The following is a 19,224-nucleotide window of genomic DNA, read 5'->3' on the forward strand; positions in this document are numbered from 1 at the left end:
GATTCATTCAGTTTGCTCTAACTAATCTCTTTGCTGAGCTCTGTGTGATTACAAAGTGGCAGGAGAAAAGCAGAGCTGTGTATGATTACATATACCTTTCTGCTTTTATCTCAGGGCAGTCTGTGAGGATGGAGGGGAAGTACAGCAGAGCTGAAAGCACTGATAGAAGAGAGCTGCTGCAGCAGAGGTGTTTGTAATTAAACAAAACACAGCTCTGTTATGTCCCCTCCACCCTTACTGGTTGTTTTGAGATGATAGCTGAAATGTGTCTGTAACCACACTCACCTCTATCCTACTCCAGGTAAAATATAATTACTTACAGATATGCATTGACATCATGAGAGAAAACTCTCCTGTGTGAGACATGTAATGAAAGACAGTTTGCTCTCTCCATTAGACTTTCAAGAACTTCTAGCAGTTCACTTTGAAGTGTAGTCAGCCCTGCTGTTCAGCCCATCCCTTCACTTCACACCGGCCTCTGCGAGATGAAAGCTAAAGAAGTGTTAATAATCACACTGTTTACTCTCCCCTTCCATTTTTTAATTACACACAGTTCTGTGGTGAGAGCAGGGTTGTCTGTCATTACATGGCTCATACTGAAAAACCTCCACTAAGCTATCATGGTGACATGGTATTTTTACCCGTGTGTTGCTGCCTGCTTGTCATTGTTTAGTGTCATTTAAGGGAAGAGCTACATGAAAATCTCTGATAACGTTAAATTATAACCTAAGCTTTACAAGCAAATATCTCCACAAAGGAGTCCAAAAATTAAAAATAATTACTCAACTTTGAAGCCACTATTCCATGATGTGGCCAATTTTACATGCTGAAACTGGTGATTGGTCCTCTTTAACCAATAACGTCACGAATAACAAACTTAATGCAAGTCAATAGGGAACCAGAGCCTTTGTATTGTTATGGCGAATACTGGAATAGTACTCGGTATACGGTAAGCATTATCCAAAAACAAATAGTTACTATTCGCCCATCTCTACTTCTGATGTATAAAATGTGTTTCCCTCAGTTGAGAGTATAGAAAATGAAGATGTTGAAAGTAAAGCATGTATTATGTTATAGAAATATCACACCTACCTACCACACATTGTACATTTAGGACATATGAATCAGATATGCCATAAATATCTATGAAATACCTATAGGATGTGCAACTGTCCTAATAATGGGCCTCATCATGTGCTAACGTGAATACATAAGTGGACAGGCATCTGCAGTGGTGTATGTGTAGCCAGCTCTTCATTTGCAGCATTTGTAAGTTAGGCGTTGGTCCCAGAAGGTTTCATATCTATTAGATACTTAAGGGAACCTGTCAGGTGCAATATACACCCAGAACCACGAGCAGTTCTGGCTGCATATTTCTAATCCCTGCCTAACTGTCCTTGTATCTAATAGCATAAATAAAGAGATCTTTATCTAATTCTTTAGATTAAAATCTTATCTAAAGTATTTCTAAAGATCCAATATGCTATAATATGCTAATGAGGCCAGTGACTAGTCACAAGGGCGTTACTTACCTTAGCTAGTCGGCCCCCTTGGCATGTAAGCACGCCCCTGGGCGTGCTAGCATGATAATGAATGTGCAGTATCAGAGGCATGGTTGATCTCACCGCTCTCTGCTGCCACCATGCCCGACGCTGGATGTCGGCTAAGTGCGCATGATCAGAAGTGTAGTGCACATGACTGGAAGTCAGGGATGTTCTGATCGTGCGCACTGAACCAAAAACCAGAGGTGGCAGCAGAGGTGAGAGCAACCATGCCTCTGACGCTGTGCATTCATTAGCATGTTAGCACGCCTACAGTGGCGTGCTTACATGCCAAGGGGGCCAACTAGCCAAGGGAACTAATGCCCTTGTGACTAGTCCCTGTCTTCATTAGCATATTATAAAGAACCTTCAGAAATACTTTTTCTAAAGATCCCTTTATGTATGCTACTAGATACAGGGACAGTTAGGCAGGGATTAGAAATATACACCCAGAACTCCTTGTGGTTCCGGGTGCATATTGCACTTGAGAGGTTCCCTTTAATGTCTCTGATGGAGATATCCCTTTGAGGTAAATCTAAAAAAGGATGTCAAATAACAGTAAAATGGTAAAATGATAATTTACTAACGTTACATAAAGATGCAAATTTGCACTTCAGTTTTACAATTATCAAATCATTTTCCTAACTACTGTTCTACAATAAACTACAAAGTGGGAGCTCATTGAAATGAATACACATCAGGGCAATTAGTTGTTCAGAATGGATATTACTGCAGTCTAGTAGGGATCCTGTGAGTTTTTAACTTGTTCTAAAAGGGCATTTAATTAGGTTTCTGAAAGTAGACTAATGCCCACCAGGATTTTCCTATATAAACTAAAGCCAGTGCTACACTAGCACTATCATGCTGATTCTATACATACCTTTAGATGTGAGAGTGGATGTATACTTTCTGAACTACAGGCAAGTAAAGCTTGTAAAATTCACTGTTACTTAATTGATAGGTGTTGCAGAATATCTAATAGGTAGGTCAGGTTTGCTAGTTATTCCTGTCCCTATCTACCTGCCTGTCCCCCCCCTCCCTCCCGTCTCTGTTATTACAGGGGGAGGAAGGAGGCAGGAAGCACAGGGGGAAGAAGGACAGGCAGGCAGACAAGGGGGGAATAACTAGCTAAACTCGACCCACCTATTAGATATTCTGTAGCCCCTGACAATCAAGTACAAAACAGTGTATTTCACAAGCTTTACTTGCCTGTATTTCAGAAACTATACATGTGATCTCACAACTAAAGGTATGTTTAGAATCAGCATAATAACGCCAATATAACACTGGTTTTAGTTCATACAGTAAAATCCTGGTGGTTGGTCCTCTTTAAAAAAAATCAGACTTTCTTTTTATCATTTGAGTTAATTTTCATAAATATGTTGATGTGATTTAGTGCAGGTTTTGCATCAAAATTCTACGTCAGTAAACAAACCTAATTTGCCTAGAATACCGAAAACTTAGTTATTGGTGTTGCGGAAAGGGGGCAATAAAAGACGTTTTGGTGCATAGGAACAGGCCCCTCGGTAAGCAATAATGGGCAATGCACACAAATAGGCACCTGAAGGTTTTGTTCACATTTTTTAATAACATGGCACAATTTACATAACACAAGTCTTCGCTGATGAGGAACATGCTGAAGATTGAGTCGCTTCATTTTATGCTTGTTTTTCCTTTTCAGTTCACTTTTTTTTCCTCTTTACATATGTACTAAAAAGGAATTTCTTACATACAAGATAAACAGCAAAAGGTTTGTATATAACAATCTCTTTACAATACTGAAAGCTACCACTACTGTTCCAGTGTACATATTCTTCTGGGAGAGTTTGCTCCTTAAAAAACACTGCACAACATCTGGAGTTCACAAAATCTGAAGCTCACAACTAAACCTTCAGTCGACTACTAAAATAGATCTCTGCTTATTAGAAACAACTGTTGGGAATTTTATTCATCGTTTTGCTTTTGCCAAAACAAGATATCAACTTAAGATCACTTTAATACACTAGAAGACCAATGAACTATGTTTATTTAATACATATAATTTACAACCCAGTGAACCAAATGTTTATGGTATTTCTTCCGGTAAAGTCATATCCTCTCCAACCAAGGAAATGTTAACAATATCTAGGCTTGATCAGAAACTGAACTTATTCTACAAAGGTCTTGGGTAAGTGTTAATATTTCATGGATCAGATTGGCCAATGACTTAAGGAACTTTATAGGTGACAATGGCTGGAAAGGTTGTTTTCAATCATTGACCGGTCTCAACTTTTCAGCCATCATATGATAATATGCTCTTTTGTTGTAAATCCCCTCGTGTAAACAGGCATCTGGCTGTCACCTGTAATAGGAATTGTAAGGGAGGGGTGGAAAAATGGACACGACTGATCACAAGAACAATGGTTTAAACAATAAACCTAATTATGGTAACATTTAAAGTAGACATGTGCCGGTCGTCTTGCTATATTTTTGATTGGTGCTCTTTAGCGGGTATTTATCTGCCCGTATAAAAGGATATGCTGGATAGGCACAACAAATGGAAACAAAATGATAGATCAACGGAGGACAGACAGAAAAGGACCCATGTGTAAAAACAGTATAAGAGCCCATTGTAGTTGAATCACTCATTATAATGCACAAGTCCGCATGCACCATTGGTAGTAATGGGCCCCCTTATATCTTGGGCTGTTGGGTATCACCAATGGTATGTCCACCCCTGTGACAGGTTTAGTCACCTTTGCCTCAACATTGTTTCTATGTGTTACGTGAGCCTTATATTTCAGAAATGTACTTGTTTGTCTACATTGTCAGAATGATGGTCCTGGAGATCCAAAATAAAGAGAGATGACTGGTAAAAAGCAAAAGATGTTGTAACAAAAGCTTCTTAGGGACAATATGACTTTAGTTGTATAAGTGTGGCAAATGTTCCATTGTGTCATAATGGCTTTATAGAGAAAGCCTCCACAATAATTGCATAGTTGAGGGGGTTTAGTTGTCTCTAATAATATGCACAGCACAGTATGAACAGACTGTGTTTTAAATAGTAACATTGTAAACTGCACAGTTTAAGAAGTATTATTGTATTATGTTATGTCTATTTACATTTATACACAGTAAAGCTTTCATCCTATCCTTTTGCATATATGAACCAATACCCAATGAAGCAAGTTGTTTTTACATAAATATTTACATGTTCTTTCAATATCATAAGTCTGATACAGCCCATATGGATGTAATGAATTATCTCCTTCAGTTCCAACCAAATGCTTTACATTAGTAAAATAAATCAATTAAAGACAAACATTTGAATTGGCCAAAAGATATGGAAATTTGCAACATATCATATACAAAAAGTGAAAATCATTGCTCTCAGAGTTTTTACATTTGTACAAAGATTGTATGTCAAGTCTTGCACTGATTTAAATCTAATCAGGGTATTTGTCCATAAACGTTTTATGTACTTATCGTGCCTCAATATCCTTTAATGTGTGAGAAGGTGGCCTATCTCTCATCTCTGCTGTCAATGGAGTAGTCCTCCTGGGAGAGCCTGGCCTTCCACCCAAAGTAGAAATAAGAGGAGGTGGGGCACTTAGTGCTGCTGTTGGGGGAGTCTTATTAAGAAGTCCATTTTGATGTCCTGCTGTAGGACTGACCCTGGGATAGTGCATGCTGGGAAGTCCTGGTGTGATTAAACTTGGATGAGGCAGGTGACCATCCAGTGCAGCTGGATGCACAGCATGTAAGCGGGCATGTTCATAGTCCTCTCGAAGCATATGTAACCTTTCTCTTTCTTCCAACTGACTTGCTCTTTCGTGCTCCCGACGTGGGTCAACAGAAAGATGATGATGGTGGTGATGGTTGTAGTCATGGGGTTCTCTGTCTCTGAATGACCTGTCTGCTTCATATAACCTTGGTGCGGTAAGACGGTGAAGTGGATCATTTCGCAACAAGAAATCCCGTCCGAGCGGATCCCGCCTATGAATATCTAGTCCTCTGTATGGGTCTCTCAATGGATCTCGCATAGGATCCCAGTGAAATGAAGGATAAGGGAAACGTTCACCTCCTGGAATGGGACTTATGCCCATAAAAGGAGTCATCATCCGAGTCCTGTCTAGACCACCAATACTGTTCATCGGATGCATTCCTGTTACACCAACAGCCATTGGCATGGATGCTAAATGACTTGGATGAACATTTGAAGCAGATATCGGAGGAGCTTGTTCAGAGGATCTATGAATAGTAGGTCCTTCGGAAACTAAAACATCATGATCTTCCTTTCTTTCTTCTTTTACTTTCACATCATTACTTTTCTTTTGAGTATCATATGTCTCACTTTTTCTTTCATTTTCTCGATTAGAAGTGCTATTAGGTCTAGTGCTCTCCATTACTGGTGCCCTGACATAAGGTGAAGGCACCCTTGATAACTGTTTCGCTTCCTCCACAGCTCTACTTTCATGTACAATATTCTCTTTCTCTGAAATATGGTTCTCCTTTGCTTTGTGCTCTTCCATGTTATTTTCTTTCCATGAGTCAGAATGCTCCCTTTCTCTTTCTTTAGGCTTTTCTTTATCTCGTACCTCATTATTTATGTGGCTTCGACTTTGTTCAGATAAACTGCGATTATGTCCTATTGAATTTACTTGGTTAACAGGAGCTGGTGAAGGGTGACTAGAATGCCTTTTTTCCAGACTTTCCCTAAAAAGAAAAAAAAATGAAATTGTGATAAGAAAAATAAATTTAAAATGTAGATAACATTATTGTATCCATGTTGTAGTCAAACATGGAATAATAATGGGAAAACACAAATATTTGTATAAACAAATTAAAGGGAGCGTCCAGTCTAAAATGATAGGTCTGCAGTCACTCTATTGTAACAAGTTCTTTAACACTAGAAGTCCCAGAGAGGGGTCCTTTAACATTTCTACCATTGGAACCCTATGGAGCTCGAAATTCCTGGGACTTCTAGTGTTAAAGGGATTTTCAGGGCTTAAGGCATAAGTTTGCAATCACGCTATGTGACTGCAGACTTGTGAATCCTCATAGAAATAAATATGTGTGCTGTTAGGATTCTACGGTGATGTCAGGAGCTGACAGTTATGTAACCGCTAGTATGCAATGTGCACACTTCTAGCCACATTCCACCTAGACATGTCCGGCCTAGCTCAATTCCCTTGTATTGTGTGAGTCAATGCACAACTAGTCGTCAAGTGACTGAATGTATCCAAATTTAATATTGGTCACAATCTCACTAGATCTGGAGAATCTTGACAGTGCGCACAGTGTGCACTCTAAGTATTCACGAATCTGAAGTCACATCGAGTGACTGCAGACTTGAGCCCCAAGCCTAGAAAACCACTTCATGTTTAGTATTAAATAAGAGTACATGAAAGGACCATTTTTCCATTAGTAGAAACATCTAAAGGTTTTACTAAATTTTCCTAATGCTAAAGTACTTCTCAACAAGACAAAACAAACTGTATTACACAGACTGAGATGATATTAGAGTATATTGTTTGAACATTATTTTACTATGCGAATGCCATAGGTATCTTATATTACAAACCTTTCCTTATCATCCTTAGATGATGATTCTCTTTTTTCAGAATCTCTGTCATGAGTTGAAGCAGAAGAGCTGCGTTCTGGTTCCCCTGGTTTTAGCCAAGGCGGAGGTGTTGGGAAAGATGGTGGTGTCCGATGAAGTCGATTCCATGGTTCATGAGGGTTGTTGAAGTTCTGCATATTTGGCCCTTCCTTATGGCTAAACATTGAGTTGGAGGCTATAAAAAGGCACAATAACAGCATTAATGTGTTTATATGAACTCAAAAGACTATAAAACCCCCAACAAGACATTTGAAACGCAGCAGAAAGTGTAAATGTTAGTGGTACTAACCCATAATGAGGGGGTGGTTGAAGGGTCTGGTTGTTTCTTAGGAGAAAAGACAAAGAAAAATGACAGCTTTCCTACATTTTGTTCCCATATAAACAAATATGCACTTAGACAACTGAAAGCAATATTTTATAAACTTTGGGAAAATATTTAATGGAATTTTATGGGAACAGAATTTAAACCACTTATCAGGTCATATGGACAAAAAGAAAGAATAATGGCAACCAAACAATGAAAAGTTTCCAGCAATTTTTTATTATCCAGATTTTTTTATATTTACAGAAATTTGAATGTTTACTGAAATCCAACATTTACTATCTATATAAATAAAGCCTGTAATTTTCAAAAGTAGATGCAAGTTTGGTTGGAAGACTTTTCACTATCTGGCAATGTTTGGTGGTATTCTTTGGCTTGGTGACTTTCCACATTTTGTTTTTGCATATTTTCTTACCAATAACTAGCTTTACACTGGCTTTTACAAAGCTTTCTGATTATAGTTAAAAAGCAATTGTACTTTCAAGTAACTTTCCAGAATAAGCTGTCCCTGTGTGTACATGATATCATAAAAGACAGAGGGAAAAAAACAAGTTTCATGCCACGCTAAAAACCACGAGATGGTGTGTTGAAAATTGATATTCTTTTATTGAGCAATTCCAACACGTTTCAGAGGCATGTTCGCCTCCTTCTTCAGGGAAAAAAAGGATTTCTTTTTTTTCCCTGAAGAAGGAGGCGAACATGCCTCTGAAACGCGTTGGATTGCTCAATAAAAGAATATCAATTTTCAACACACCATCTCGTGGTTTTTAGCGCGGAATGAAACCCGTTTTTTTCCCTCTGTCTTTTATACCATATCCTTAACGGGGCCGCTGCTGAACCACCCGGGCACTCACTAACGTCTGCAAAGGGGTTGTGACTGGCACAACCTGATCAGGTGAGTGTATTATCCTCCTTGTCTTACTCACCCTTAAATTGGGTAAGACCCTATTGCGCCTTTCTCTCCCAATCTACAGCTTCCTCAAGTCCTGTGTGTAAATGAGTGATACCACTATTTTTGGTCGGTATATGGCTTGTATCTTACATTTTCACCAGCTTTTTTTTTCCTGTTCAGGCTCTATCCCATAATTTGAATTGTCCCAAAACTAATGGTGCTATGATGTGTCCCATGCACAGAGATTGATTACTGCTTCTCTTTCCTAAGTTAGCACACACACAGAGCATGGTAGCATTATGGAGGAAAGTATACAGCAGAAATGAGCAATGTAGATGAGTATTCAGCTCTGTGCATTCAAACAGGAGAAGAGAAGGGGTTAACGCCGTGCATCAGCCAAATGAAGATGTAGAGTAGTTGATGAATAAATAACTTTTTTATTTCATACGTCTACGCATTTCGAAGTTGAAACCTCTTCCTCAGGACCAGGACATCAACATGTTGATGTCCTGGTCCTGAGGAAGAGGTTTCAACCTCGAAACGCGTAGACCTATGAAATAAAAAAGTTATTTATTCATCAACTACTCTACATCTTCATTTGGCTGATGCGCGGCGTTAACCCCTTCTCTTCTCCTGTTTGAATGCTCATCCACGTGGGGCTGCGGTAGACGCCATTATCTTATGCTTGGCAGGGGTTGTGATTTTCACAACCACATTAGGTGAGTGTATATATTTTATATATTACTCCTGTCATCTGGTAATACCCTATCAGCGCTTCCTTTTTCTAGTCTTATCACTATTCAGCTCTGTGGTGAGGTGAAAGACTTGTTAGAATGCTCAGCACAATTTTTCTGAGTCCCCTGCTGCCTGTACCCTCACTCTGCTCCTCGCCTTCCCCCCCCTCCCTATCTATAGAATATAACAGACTGTGTACTCTGACACACAACAGTGTTGGCAGTATGCCCTATTTTGACAGCTATATTTTCAGTGTAGATAACAAACACAGGAAGAATTATGTGTTAAAATATTTAAAAATGTCTTACATTCATATATATTAATGATATATTCAAAGTTTTTTGAAAGTACAGTTCCCTTTTAAAAATACCATGCCTTTTAAATGTCACAGCACACAGAATATCACAGAAAGTACAATATATTTGAAGACTGACAACCCAACCCACATAAAATGACATTTTCAATGTTATAACTGTTTGTAGCAAATCCAATGGTCAGGTCTACTCTACTATTTGGAAAGAAGTATAACTGAACCAGAATTCTAGTGAAATGCATTCTATGTGGCCTATTTATTACATTTTTAGGTACTTCTTGTGCCTCATCCAAAAAAAACATAGCTTAGGAATAAGGAAACATGGTCCACGATTTGCCAAATTGCCCCCAAAATGTTGTCCCAAAAGTAAATGGTCTAGAGGAAGTTAACCAAGAGGTGGTATAAAGTTAGGGGCACTTTGCACACTACGACATCGCAGGTGCGATGTCGGTGGGGTCAAATTGAAAGTGACGCACATCCGGTGTCGCAGGCGATATCGTAGTGTGTAAAGTCTTTTTGATACGATTAACGAGCGCAAAATCGTCGTAATCGTATCATCGGTGTAGCGTCGGTCATTTCCATAATTTGGAAATGACCAATGTTACGATGTTGTTCCTCGTTCCAGCGGCATCACACATCGCTGTGTGTGAAACCGCAGGAGCGAGGAACATCTCTTACCTGCGTCCTGTGGCTCACGCCAGCTATGCGGAAGGAAGGAGGTGGGCGGGATGTTTCTTCTCCGCCCCTTCTCTTCTCCGCCCCTCCACTTCTATTGGCCGCCTGTCGTGTGACGTCGCTATGACGCTGCATGACCCGCCCCCTTAATAAGGAGGCGGGTCGCCGGCCAGAGCGACATCGCAGGGCAGGTGAGTGCATGTGAAGCTGCCGTAGCGATAATGTTCGCTACGGCAGCAATCCCCATGATATCGCAGCTGCGACGGGGGCGGGGACTATCGCGCTTGGCATCGCAAGCATCGGCTTGCGATGTCGTAGTGTGCAAACTGCCCCTTAGACAAAAGTTTCTGCCGTTGGGCCAGATTCATCCCTTAGAACTAGTCAATGAAATAAATTTGGTCCTTTACATTTAATTGTACATCTAAATTTAAAGGTGTTTCTCACCCAAAGACAAACTTTCAGCAAATAGTGCAGCTTGGAGACTACTAACGGTGCGTAATTTACACACTGTAAAGATTTGGCTCTCCTAGCCAGGTCTAGGAGTTGACATGCAACTGCAAGTACGGGATTTGCTATCTTGTGCTTATGTGCTAACTAGATTCTCATTTTCTCAATGTTGAAAGAAGCAAGCCAAATCTTAACAGTGTGCGTATTATACACTGTTAATATTCCACAAATCACACTGTTTAACAAAAGATTGTTCTGTGATGGAGAAAACCCTTTAAGACTTTATTAGTAAATCTGCCCCAATGCATTTCTCTATTATCAATACACTTAATTTATTTTCTATGGTTTAGAATATTAGTTACATCATGTCAAAATCCAATGTTATCCAAAGAAAATAAGCAACTTTCTAATTAACGTTTGTTTGCAAAAGTTCATGAATTGCCAAATTGCAGCTGACAAACTAGAAGGATAAAGCGCCCTCCTATATGAAGCTGTGACAAACCATTACAAATTTCCAGAAAGCCATCAAACCTTGTGCTCTTTTGAAAATGAGAGCCAATTAGAAAGATGCTTTATTATATATTGTAATGCAAATATTTATGATTTTTTTCCAATCAGAAAACCCTTTCAATAGAAATTTAAAGGGCCTTTATAAAAAAAATACAACAAAAAGTTTAGGTTTTTTTTTAGAATCAGAATTTGTCAATGTTGATAGCCACATTCACATGAAAGAGAATGAGCTGTCTTTTTTATATGATTACCGACATGGCAGCCATTCCAGGTTATGGTGAGATAGTTAAAGCTTTTAGCGATCAGAAAAGCTCAATATTGCACAATGATATTTTATAACGTATAAAAAAATTCCCTTTGATATTATGCAAGCAAACTTTCCCTTCTTATAAAAGAAAAGGGAAGAATCCAATGGCGCCATCACAACTAGACAATCTTCCTAACTACAGATGGAATAGCATGGCATACTTACTAACTGAAGGATTGCCAAGGCCCCCAAAGGCATTTCCACCCACAGAACCAAGACCACTGAATGTTGAAGGTCGATTAAAAGGTTCTATAACAACAACAGTTAAAATTAGTTAAGCATCATGAGATTAGACAAATGATATGTATAGGAGATAAAGTAATATGATAAAGTGAAGATAACATCAACAACTTTTAAAGCGTTTGTCTCACAAGAGACATTTATGACATATCCATAGAAGAATGAGGTTCTCTCCTGTGGGATCCATACCCATCTCCAGAATAAGATCCCCTAATCAACCGTTCTGGTTGACATAGAACTACCACCAGTGAGTTGCTATAGGAATTCTACATACACCTGACAGTATTTGCTCAGCTGTATTTGGAACTCCAGTAGCAATACATGGAGGGAACCAATGCATACCTTACTACCCCTCTTCTCACTGATGATTGGCCACCAGCTAGATCATCGGTCAGGGAACCCTGTTCTGGAAATTCGTGGAGATACCAAAGGTTTTACCAGCATCCCGTGGACATTTATGGTATATCCAACAGATATGCCATAATTATCTTTTGTGAGACTGCATGTTTAATACATATGCATTTTATTAGAAAAATATATAATACCTACCAAGATGAGCAGCAGGATTGAGAAAATTGCTGTGATGAGGGGGAGGACCAAAATGAGCCCCTGCAGGGTGTGCACCACCTACAACAGGAAAAGAAAATCAAATATCAATATTTTTATAAATTAAATTTATCTGGGACATTTTTTTTCTATGGGGCTAACAATTTGCCAGCAGGTAGTTGCTAACTTCTTGCCTGTTCTGCCTTGCATCAATCTCTCCTGCTCTGACCTCACATCAACAGAGTAGTTCTTTCTCTTACACTCTTCGGCTCTATTGACTGCTAATTGATGGCTGGCTTCCCGCAGTCAGGCAGTGGGCGGAATGTAGAAAAACATAATATTGGAAGTGACGCCCTATCGACAACTCAGAGCAGAAGGGAAAGATCTGCTCTGTTGAGGATACACTGATGAGCAAAAGGGCAGTAATGTTTTGACCTTTTGACTTGCAGGTAGAGATGAGCGAACCGTCCCGTTCGAGTTCGGTTCGTCGAACGTTCGACGAACCAAACTCGAACCTATAGGATATAATGGGAGGCAATCACAAATACATAAAAATGCATTATAAATGTACACATACAGTTAATAAACATTGCCATAACACTTACCGGTCCCCGCGATCCCTCCTGCACTCTGTCTCCTGCCGCTATTCCATCCGATGATCGCTGAATCCTCCCGGTGACCAGCACTGCCAGCAGTGATGCAGGACCTATCGTGACGTCAAAATAGCCATGTGACCAGTCACGTGGCTATTATTTCATTGGCTACAGACTGGTCACATGACTATGACGCGTCATGTAGGACCTGCGAGTGCATCTCTCCGGTACACGGTGCACATTTGTGTATCGACGTGTACCGGCGACATGCTCTAGCACACGGTCGACTCTCCGTTCCGTTAGGGACCGGCTGACACAGCCGGTCATTAACGGAGATCACCGTTGCCATAGCAACGCAGTTAGCGGTGACGTCACCGCTAACCACGGCTCCGGGAGCACCGTTGCTATGGTAACGCGTCTGTCAGCGTTACCGCTGTTACCGCTAGCAGCACTGATCTCTCACGGAGTGAAAGCTGCACGCTGCGTACCGTGGAGCCTTCACGGAGTGAAGGCTCCACGGGAAGCAGCGTCTTCCCCCATGCAGCAGTGATGTAGCACAGCTGCATTTGTTGAACGAGAAAGACAGAAGACCATGGATCGTGGAGGGCTGACAGGGGGTAATAAAGATGGAGACTCTAATGTGTCTGTGTATTTATTTCTATTAAAGTATTTTTTCTCTGTGTGGTGTCTTTTTTTTAACCCTTTATTGGAGATTCTTAATGGCCGGGTCAAACGTGCCTGACATTAAGAATCTCTGGCTTAGTACTGGCTTGTAAAACAAAGCCAGTATTAACTCATGATTACCCAACAAGCCACCCGGCTCCAGGGCTGTTGGAAGAGTTGGATACAGCGCCAGATGATGGCGCTTCTATGAGAGCGCCATTTTCTGGGACGGCTGCGGACTGAAATTCGCAGCAGAGGCGCCCAGAAACCTCGGGCTAACCTGTGCTGCGGATTCCAATCCCCAGCTGCCTAGTTGTACCTGGCTGGACACAAAAATGGGGCGAAGCCCACGTCATTTGTTTTTTAATTATTTCATGAAATAAGTGAAATAATTAAAAAAAACAGGCTTCCCTATATTTTTGGTTCCCAGCCGGGTACAAATAGGCAACTGGGGGTTGGAGGCAGCCCGTGGTTGCCTGCTGTACCTGGCTAGCATACAAAAATATGGCGAAGCCCACGTCATTTTTTTGGTGGGCAAAAAACTTCTGCATACAGTCCTGGATGGAGTATGCTGAGCCTTGTAGTTCTGCAGCTGCTGTCTGCTCTTCTCCATACAGACAGACAGCAGCTGCAGAACTACAAGGCTATTAGATGTGCCAATCCTGGTGCTTCACCCCAGCTCATCCCGCGCCCTGGTGCGGTGGCAAACGGGGTAATATATGGGGTTAATACCAGATGTGTAATGTCACCTGGCATCAAGCCCTGGGGTTGGTGAGGTCAGGCGTCTATCAGATACCCGACATCACCAACCCAGTCAGTAAAAAAAAAATAGACGACAAACACATTTTTATTTGAAAAAACACTCCCCAACACATTCCCTCTTTAACCAATTTATTAGAAAGAAAAACAAATCCAGGTCTGGTGTAATCCAAGGGGTTGCCATGACGATCCACACTGTCCCAGTCAATGAAGAGCAGGATGTTCCCCATTGGCTGGGAGAGCAGTGCAGTGACCTGAGCTAACATCAATGGGTCAGCCCAGGTCACTGCAGGGCATGACAAGTGCTGCTGTCAGCGAGGTACATTACCTGCGCTGATCTTCTGCACTGCCGACAGCACCTGTCACTGAGTTCAATGACCGCCGCCTTCACAGCCAAGTATCGCGAGAGGCCCGTGACGTCACCGCTAGTCAGTCTCGGGTCGGAAGCGAGAGAAGGTGATGTGACAAGCGGCGGCCATGGAGGACAGTGACAGCGCTGAGGTCGGGACTTCATCACCACAGGTAAGCCGAGCGGGACCATGTGTGCAGAGTGACAGGAGGACGTCAATGTCGTGGACTGCATGGCTGGGGACGTGTGTGTGTGTGTATGTATGTGTACATGCCGCGTGCAGGAGGGGGCGGAGTGAGCTGAGCAGGGAAGTGTGGGCTTCCTGCACGTAACTAGGATAAACATCGGGTTACTAACCAAAGCGCTTTGCTTGGATACCCGATGTTTATCTTGGTTACCAGCTTCTGGCAGGCTGCCAGCGATGGCTCCTGCACACTGTAGCAGTAAAAAACACTGCTTTTTGCTGCTAGAACCGTTCTCGAACGTATCTAGAACTATCGAGCTTTAGCAAAAAGCTCGAGTTCTAGTTCTATCTAGAACACCCCCAAAAATCACTCGAACCGCGAACTGGAGAACCTCGAACCGCGCTCAACTCTACTTGCAGGCTCTATTTCTCACCATCCGCTACAGCTTTGAGCGTAACACTATCGTCATTTTATAGGAAATCATCTTGGCTATCTCATAATTTGACTTGTAACTTTTCAGCATATGATTAGTTATGCAGATTCTTATCATGTCACTGTATTGTTACTGTTTTACTCTTACAAATTTAAATTTTCATTTTTATTATTTTTCTAGCATTTTGTAAATCAACCTTTGACTTTTAACACTGCCTGAATCCTTCTGGGCATGCTCTCGATTAGATTCAAGCAAGTCTCGATTTAAATCTGCTCCCAGGTCTCTTCTTCACAGTCCCAATGTTGGTGCAGACTGGTAAACACACTTGGGTATGTATACAGCTTTTTCTTCAACTCTACCCACAAATGTTCAATTGGGTTGAGGTCTGGAGACTGTGGGAGGCAATCCAGCATCTTTACTTCATTGTTGTTGAACCTTCCTTTGCCAATCTCGACATATCCTTCGGGTCATTGTCCTACTGGAAAACTATATCGTCCTTTACATAACCATAGTAGTCAAGTCCACTAAGTAACTTGGTTAGTAGGATTCTCACATACAGCTCAGCATTGAGTCCACCATCGTTCCTGGTTAAATATCCAATGCCTTTGACTGTGAAACAACCCCATGTAATAAGGTTTTCTCCACTGAACTTGACAGTTCCTTCAATTTTTCGATCCTTTAGTCCTCCTTTTCCTTTTTTTTTCCAGATGCATTTGCACCTATCAGAGTCTATTCTATTGACTTTCATCACATCGCTCCAAATCACCAGTTTCCAATCTTCTACTGTCCACTTTTCATACTTTTTTGCAAACTTGAGCCAACGCTTCTTATAGCAATATTGAAGACGAGGCTTCTTCAGCTTTTTTCAGGCCAAAATCCCAGCCTTATGTTAACATATGTCTCATGGCGCTTCCATGCACGTCTGTGATCTCACTATTACGAATCATACAAGTCATCTCCAGTGCCATGTTTGACAAGCCAGAACTGATAGACCTTGTGATGAGCCAATCTGTTGACTCCGATATTTTGCCAGGATGTCCACCTCTTGGTTACTGAATAGTTGGATGGATTTCATTTCATATTCTTGCAACTGTCATGGCACTTACATGATGCAGTTTGGCAATTTTCTAGGCTGAGAGACCATCAATGAGTTGGATGATGCCGTTTCTCTTTTCTTGGTGTATCTTCTTCATGACTGCTCCTCGACTCAAACCACTGACCGTTCATTTGAGAATCAACCTTGTAACACACTAAGCTATTAGGGAATGTGAAAACGATTTTCAAACACCAGGAGCAAAACAGTAATAATGCAGTAACAGGACAAGAATCTGCATAACTAATCATAAGCTAAATAGTTGGAAGTCAAATATACAGTATGTATGAGATAGCCAAGATGATTGTCAATAAAATGAAGGTAATCTCGAGCTCAAAGATGTAGTAGATGGTGATGAAATTCAAAAGTTCAAAACATTGTTACCATTTTGATTGTCAGTGTACATCACAGGATCCAAAAGAATTGCCATCAGGAGTGGTCCGTGACTGCTCTGAGCTGGAAGATATTGCCTCAGAGCAGAACAGGCAAGTAGTTAGCAGCTACCTGCTGCTAAGTTCTTAACCTCATATGGAAAAAAAACAACACAAATCCTGGATATCCCCTTTAAATAATAATGCATAAAGTCTTATCTGCTGTAATTGGCATATCAGTAGGAAATATCGAATATTTTCTAAATTATTTACATTACAGTCTGCAAAATGTTGAAAGACTACTATATTCCTCTATCTATTTTTTCTTTATTTTATGTCATTGCTTTGGACGGAATGGACAAATAATATGTTTATTGATTTAATAAGCAACTAGACCTCTAGCTAATTCCTTATTCAGAGTATGGAAGAATTAATATTACAAATATTATTAAAATCACTTGAAAACATTATTTTCAATCTGATCACGTATTGTGCTGTAGATTGCTGTAGAGAAAAAAAATCTTAATTTATATTTCATAATGCACTATAATATTAAAATAAAGACAAAATGAGCCAAATACAAGCTTGGATAGTTTATGATTAGGGATGATCGAATACTTCGATTATTCAGCTTCGCGAATATTTTCCGAATACCTCACCGCTATTCGATGCGCAATGTAAGTCTATGGGAAGCCCGAATAGTTCTGAATAGTTGTTATTCGGGTTTCCCATAGACTTACATTGCGCATCGAATATTTGCGAATAGTCGAATAGCGGCGAGGTGTTCGGAAAATATTCGCAAAGCCAAATAATCGAAGTATTCGATCATCCCTATTTATGATCACTTCTGCTAAATAGATGCACATTCTTTCCAATGGTAATTTATCACATATTGCATTCCTTTATAATGATATTAGAATTATAGTAGTTTCCTACAAGTAACAAAATAAAGACTATAGTGAATACCCACCAGCAGCAGTGAATAGAGTTGAAGGGCGTGCCAAGTCATGAGGGTGCGGATGGTGATGGATTGCTCCAAAGAGGCTCGGACCTGGTGGCCTGCTCAAAAACTCAGGCTTCAGGCCAAAATCAAGCTTGTGTGGATCTGTCTGCATCTGTTTCTGAAATGAAAAGCATGACTGGAATTGAGATTTCCCCCGTGGGCAGATAAGAAAAGAGGCTTCAAAGACCATACAAAATGCCACATTCACACCTTGAAATTGCAAAAATGAACTTTGTATGTGCTATAATTGAAATTACACTTTTTTAAATCTGATGTTATCAGAAGTGACAGACACAGCTTAGTCTGGATAAATGGGAGAGACGTGACTTTTAGGCAAAATTATCAAATATATTCTTATAAAAAATGATCTGCACTGAAACTGGAATAGAAAGTGTGTTACACAAGACAATGCTCATAGATAATTATATTAGCAGTCCATAATTACAAAATGGGATAAATAATTAAAGTTATTATTACCCCATTAATTTAAACAAAAGTTTAAAAGTAGATGTGTAATTACTAGTGATGAGCGAGTACTAAAAAGCTCGGGTGCTCGAAGCTCGGGCCGAGCCTCCCAAGATACTCGTGTACTCGGCCCGAGCAACGAGCCCAATGTTATCCTATGGGAGACCCGAGTATTTTTGTGAAATGACCTCCCGGCAGCATGGAGAAACCCTAAAAATGTCACAAAAGTCTCAGAAGAGTGCTCAAATGACATGGCAACAGCATGGGGAAGACCCCTTGAAGCATTTATCACTCAAAAGTCACAGCTGTGAACAATTTTGTCCGCGTTTTACGCCATTTTTACGGACTCACCAGAAAACCTTCCAAAATGACCCCAAAATGATTTTTCATGGCGGAAATGTTAAGGGCACATACCCAATAGTGAGATAGATCTGGTGTATGTTACTTTTTGAGATCAATACATGAAAGATTTTACGTGAAAACATTGTGTGGCACTCCGATGTCCCTGAGAAGAGACGTACATGAAGGCCTCTTGAGTCTAATGTGCCCATTTTGAGGAAGTGAGTCTTTGTAGTATTTTCCTTTGCCAGGGCAGTCCTAAATTGTGAGGTTCACCAATGCCCCTGCATACAGACGTGCATGAGGGCCTCAAAACATTAAGTGTCCATTGTCAGGAAGTGGGTGTATTATAGTATAGCCCTTAGGCAGGGCAGCCAAAAATTGGGAGGCTCCACATTGTCCCTGGGTAGAGACGTGCATGATGGCCTTTAAACCTGAAGTGCCCATTGTAAGGAAGTGGGTCTATTTCAGTATAGCCCTTTGCCAGGGCAGCCAAAAATTGGGAGGCTCCACATTGTCCCTGGGTAGAGACGTGCATGAGGGCCTCAAAACATTAAGTGTCCATTTTAAGGAAGTGGGTGTATTTCAGTATAGCCCTTAGGCAGGGCAGCCAAAAATTGGGAGGCTCCACATTGTCCCTGGATAGAGACGTGCATGATGGCCTTTAAACCTGAAGTGCCCATTGTAAGGAAGTGGGTCTATTTCAGTATAGCCCTTTGCCAGGGCAGCCAAAAATTGGGAGGCTCCACATTGTCCCTGGGTAGAGACGTGCATGAGGGCCTCAAAACATTAAGTGTCCATTTTAAGGAAGTGGGTGTATTTCAGTATAGCCCTTAGGCAG

General features: G+C 40.8%; 1 protein-coding gene across 6 annotated transcripts in view; it reads right to left on the reverse strand.

Annotated features, from left to right (window-relative positions):
• Positions 1-3,103: 3,103 nt before the first annotated feature.
• Positions 3,104-19,224, reverse strand: part of AUTS2 (activator of transcription and developmental regulator AUTS2) — a 1,876,064-nt gene continuing 1,859,943 nt past the window's right edge. For 4 of the 6 annotated variants that reach the window (XM_075336339.1, XM_075336340.1, XM_075336338.1 and 1 more), the window contains 6 exons: positions 17,547-17,697; positions 12,134-12,211; positions 11,510-11,593; positions 7,433-7,468; positions 7,105-7,318; positions 3,104-6,236 (listed from right to left, as the gene is read on the reverse strand). In XM_075336339.1, coding sequence (XP_075192454.1) covers positions 5,003-6,236; positions 7,105-7,318; positions 7,433-7,468; positions 11,510-11,593; positions 12,134-12,211; positions 17,547-17,697 — 1,797 coding nt within the window. In that variant the 3' untranslated portion in view covers positions 3,104-5,002. The remainder of the gene's footprint in view (positions 6,237-7,104; positions 7,319-7,432; positions 7,469-11,509; positions 11,594-12,133; positions 12,212-17,546; positions 17,698-19,224) is intronic. The other 2 variants (XM_075336342.1, XM_075336341.1) reach the window with 1 other exon arrangement.

This window comes from Anomaloglossus baeobatrachus, chromosome 2, assembly GCF_048569485.1.
Source record: "Anomaloglossus baeobatrachus isolate aAnoBae1 chromosome 2, aAnoBae1.hap1, whole genome shotgun sequence".
NCBI lineage: Eukaryota > Metazoa > Chordata > Amphibia > Anura > Aromobatidae > Anomaloglossus > Anomaloglossus baeobatrachus.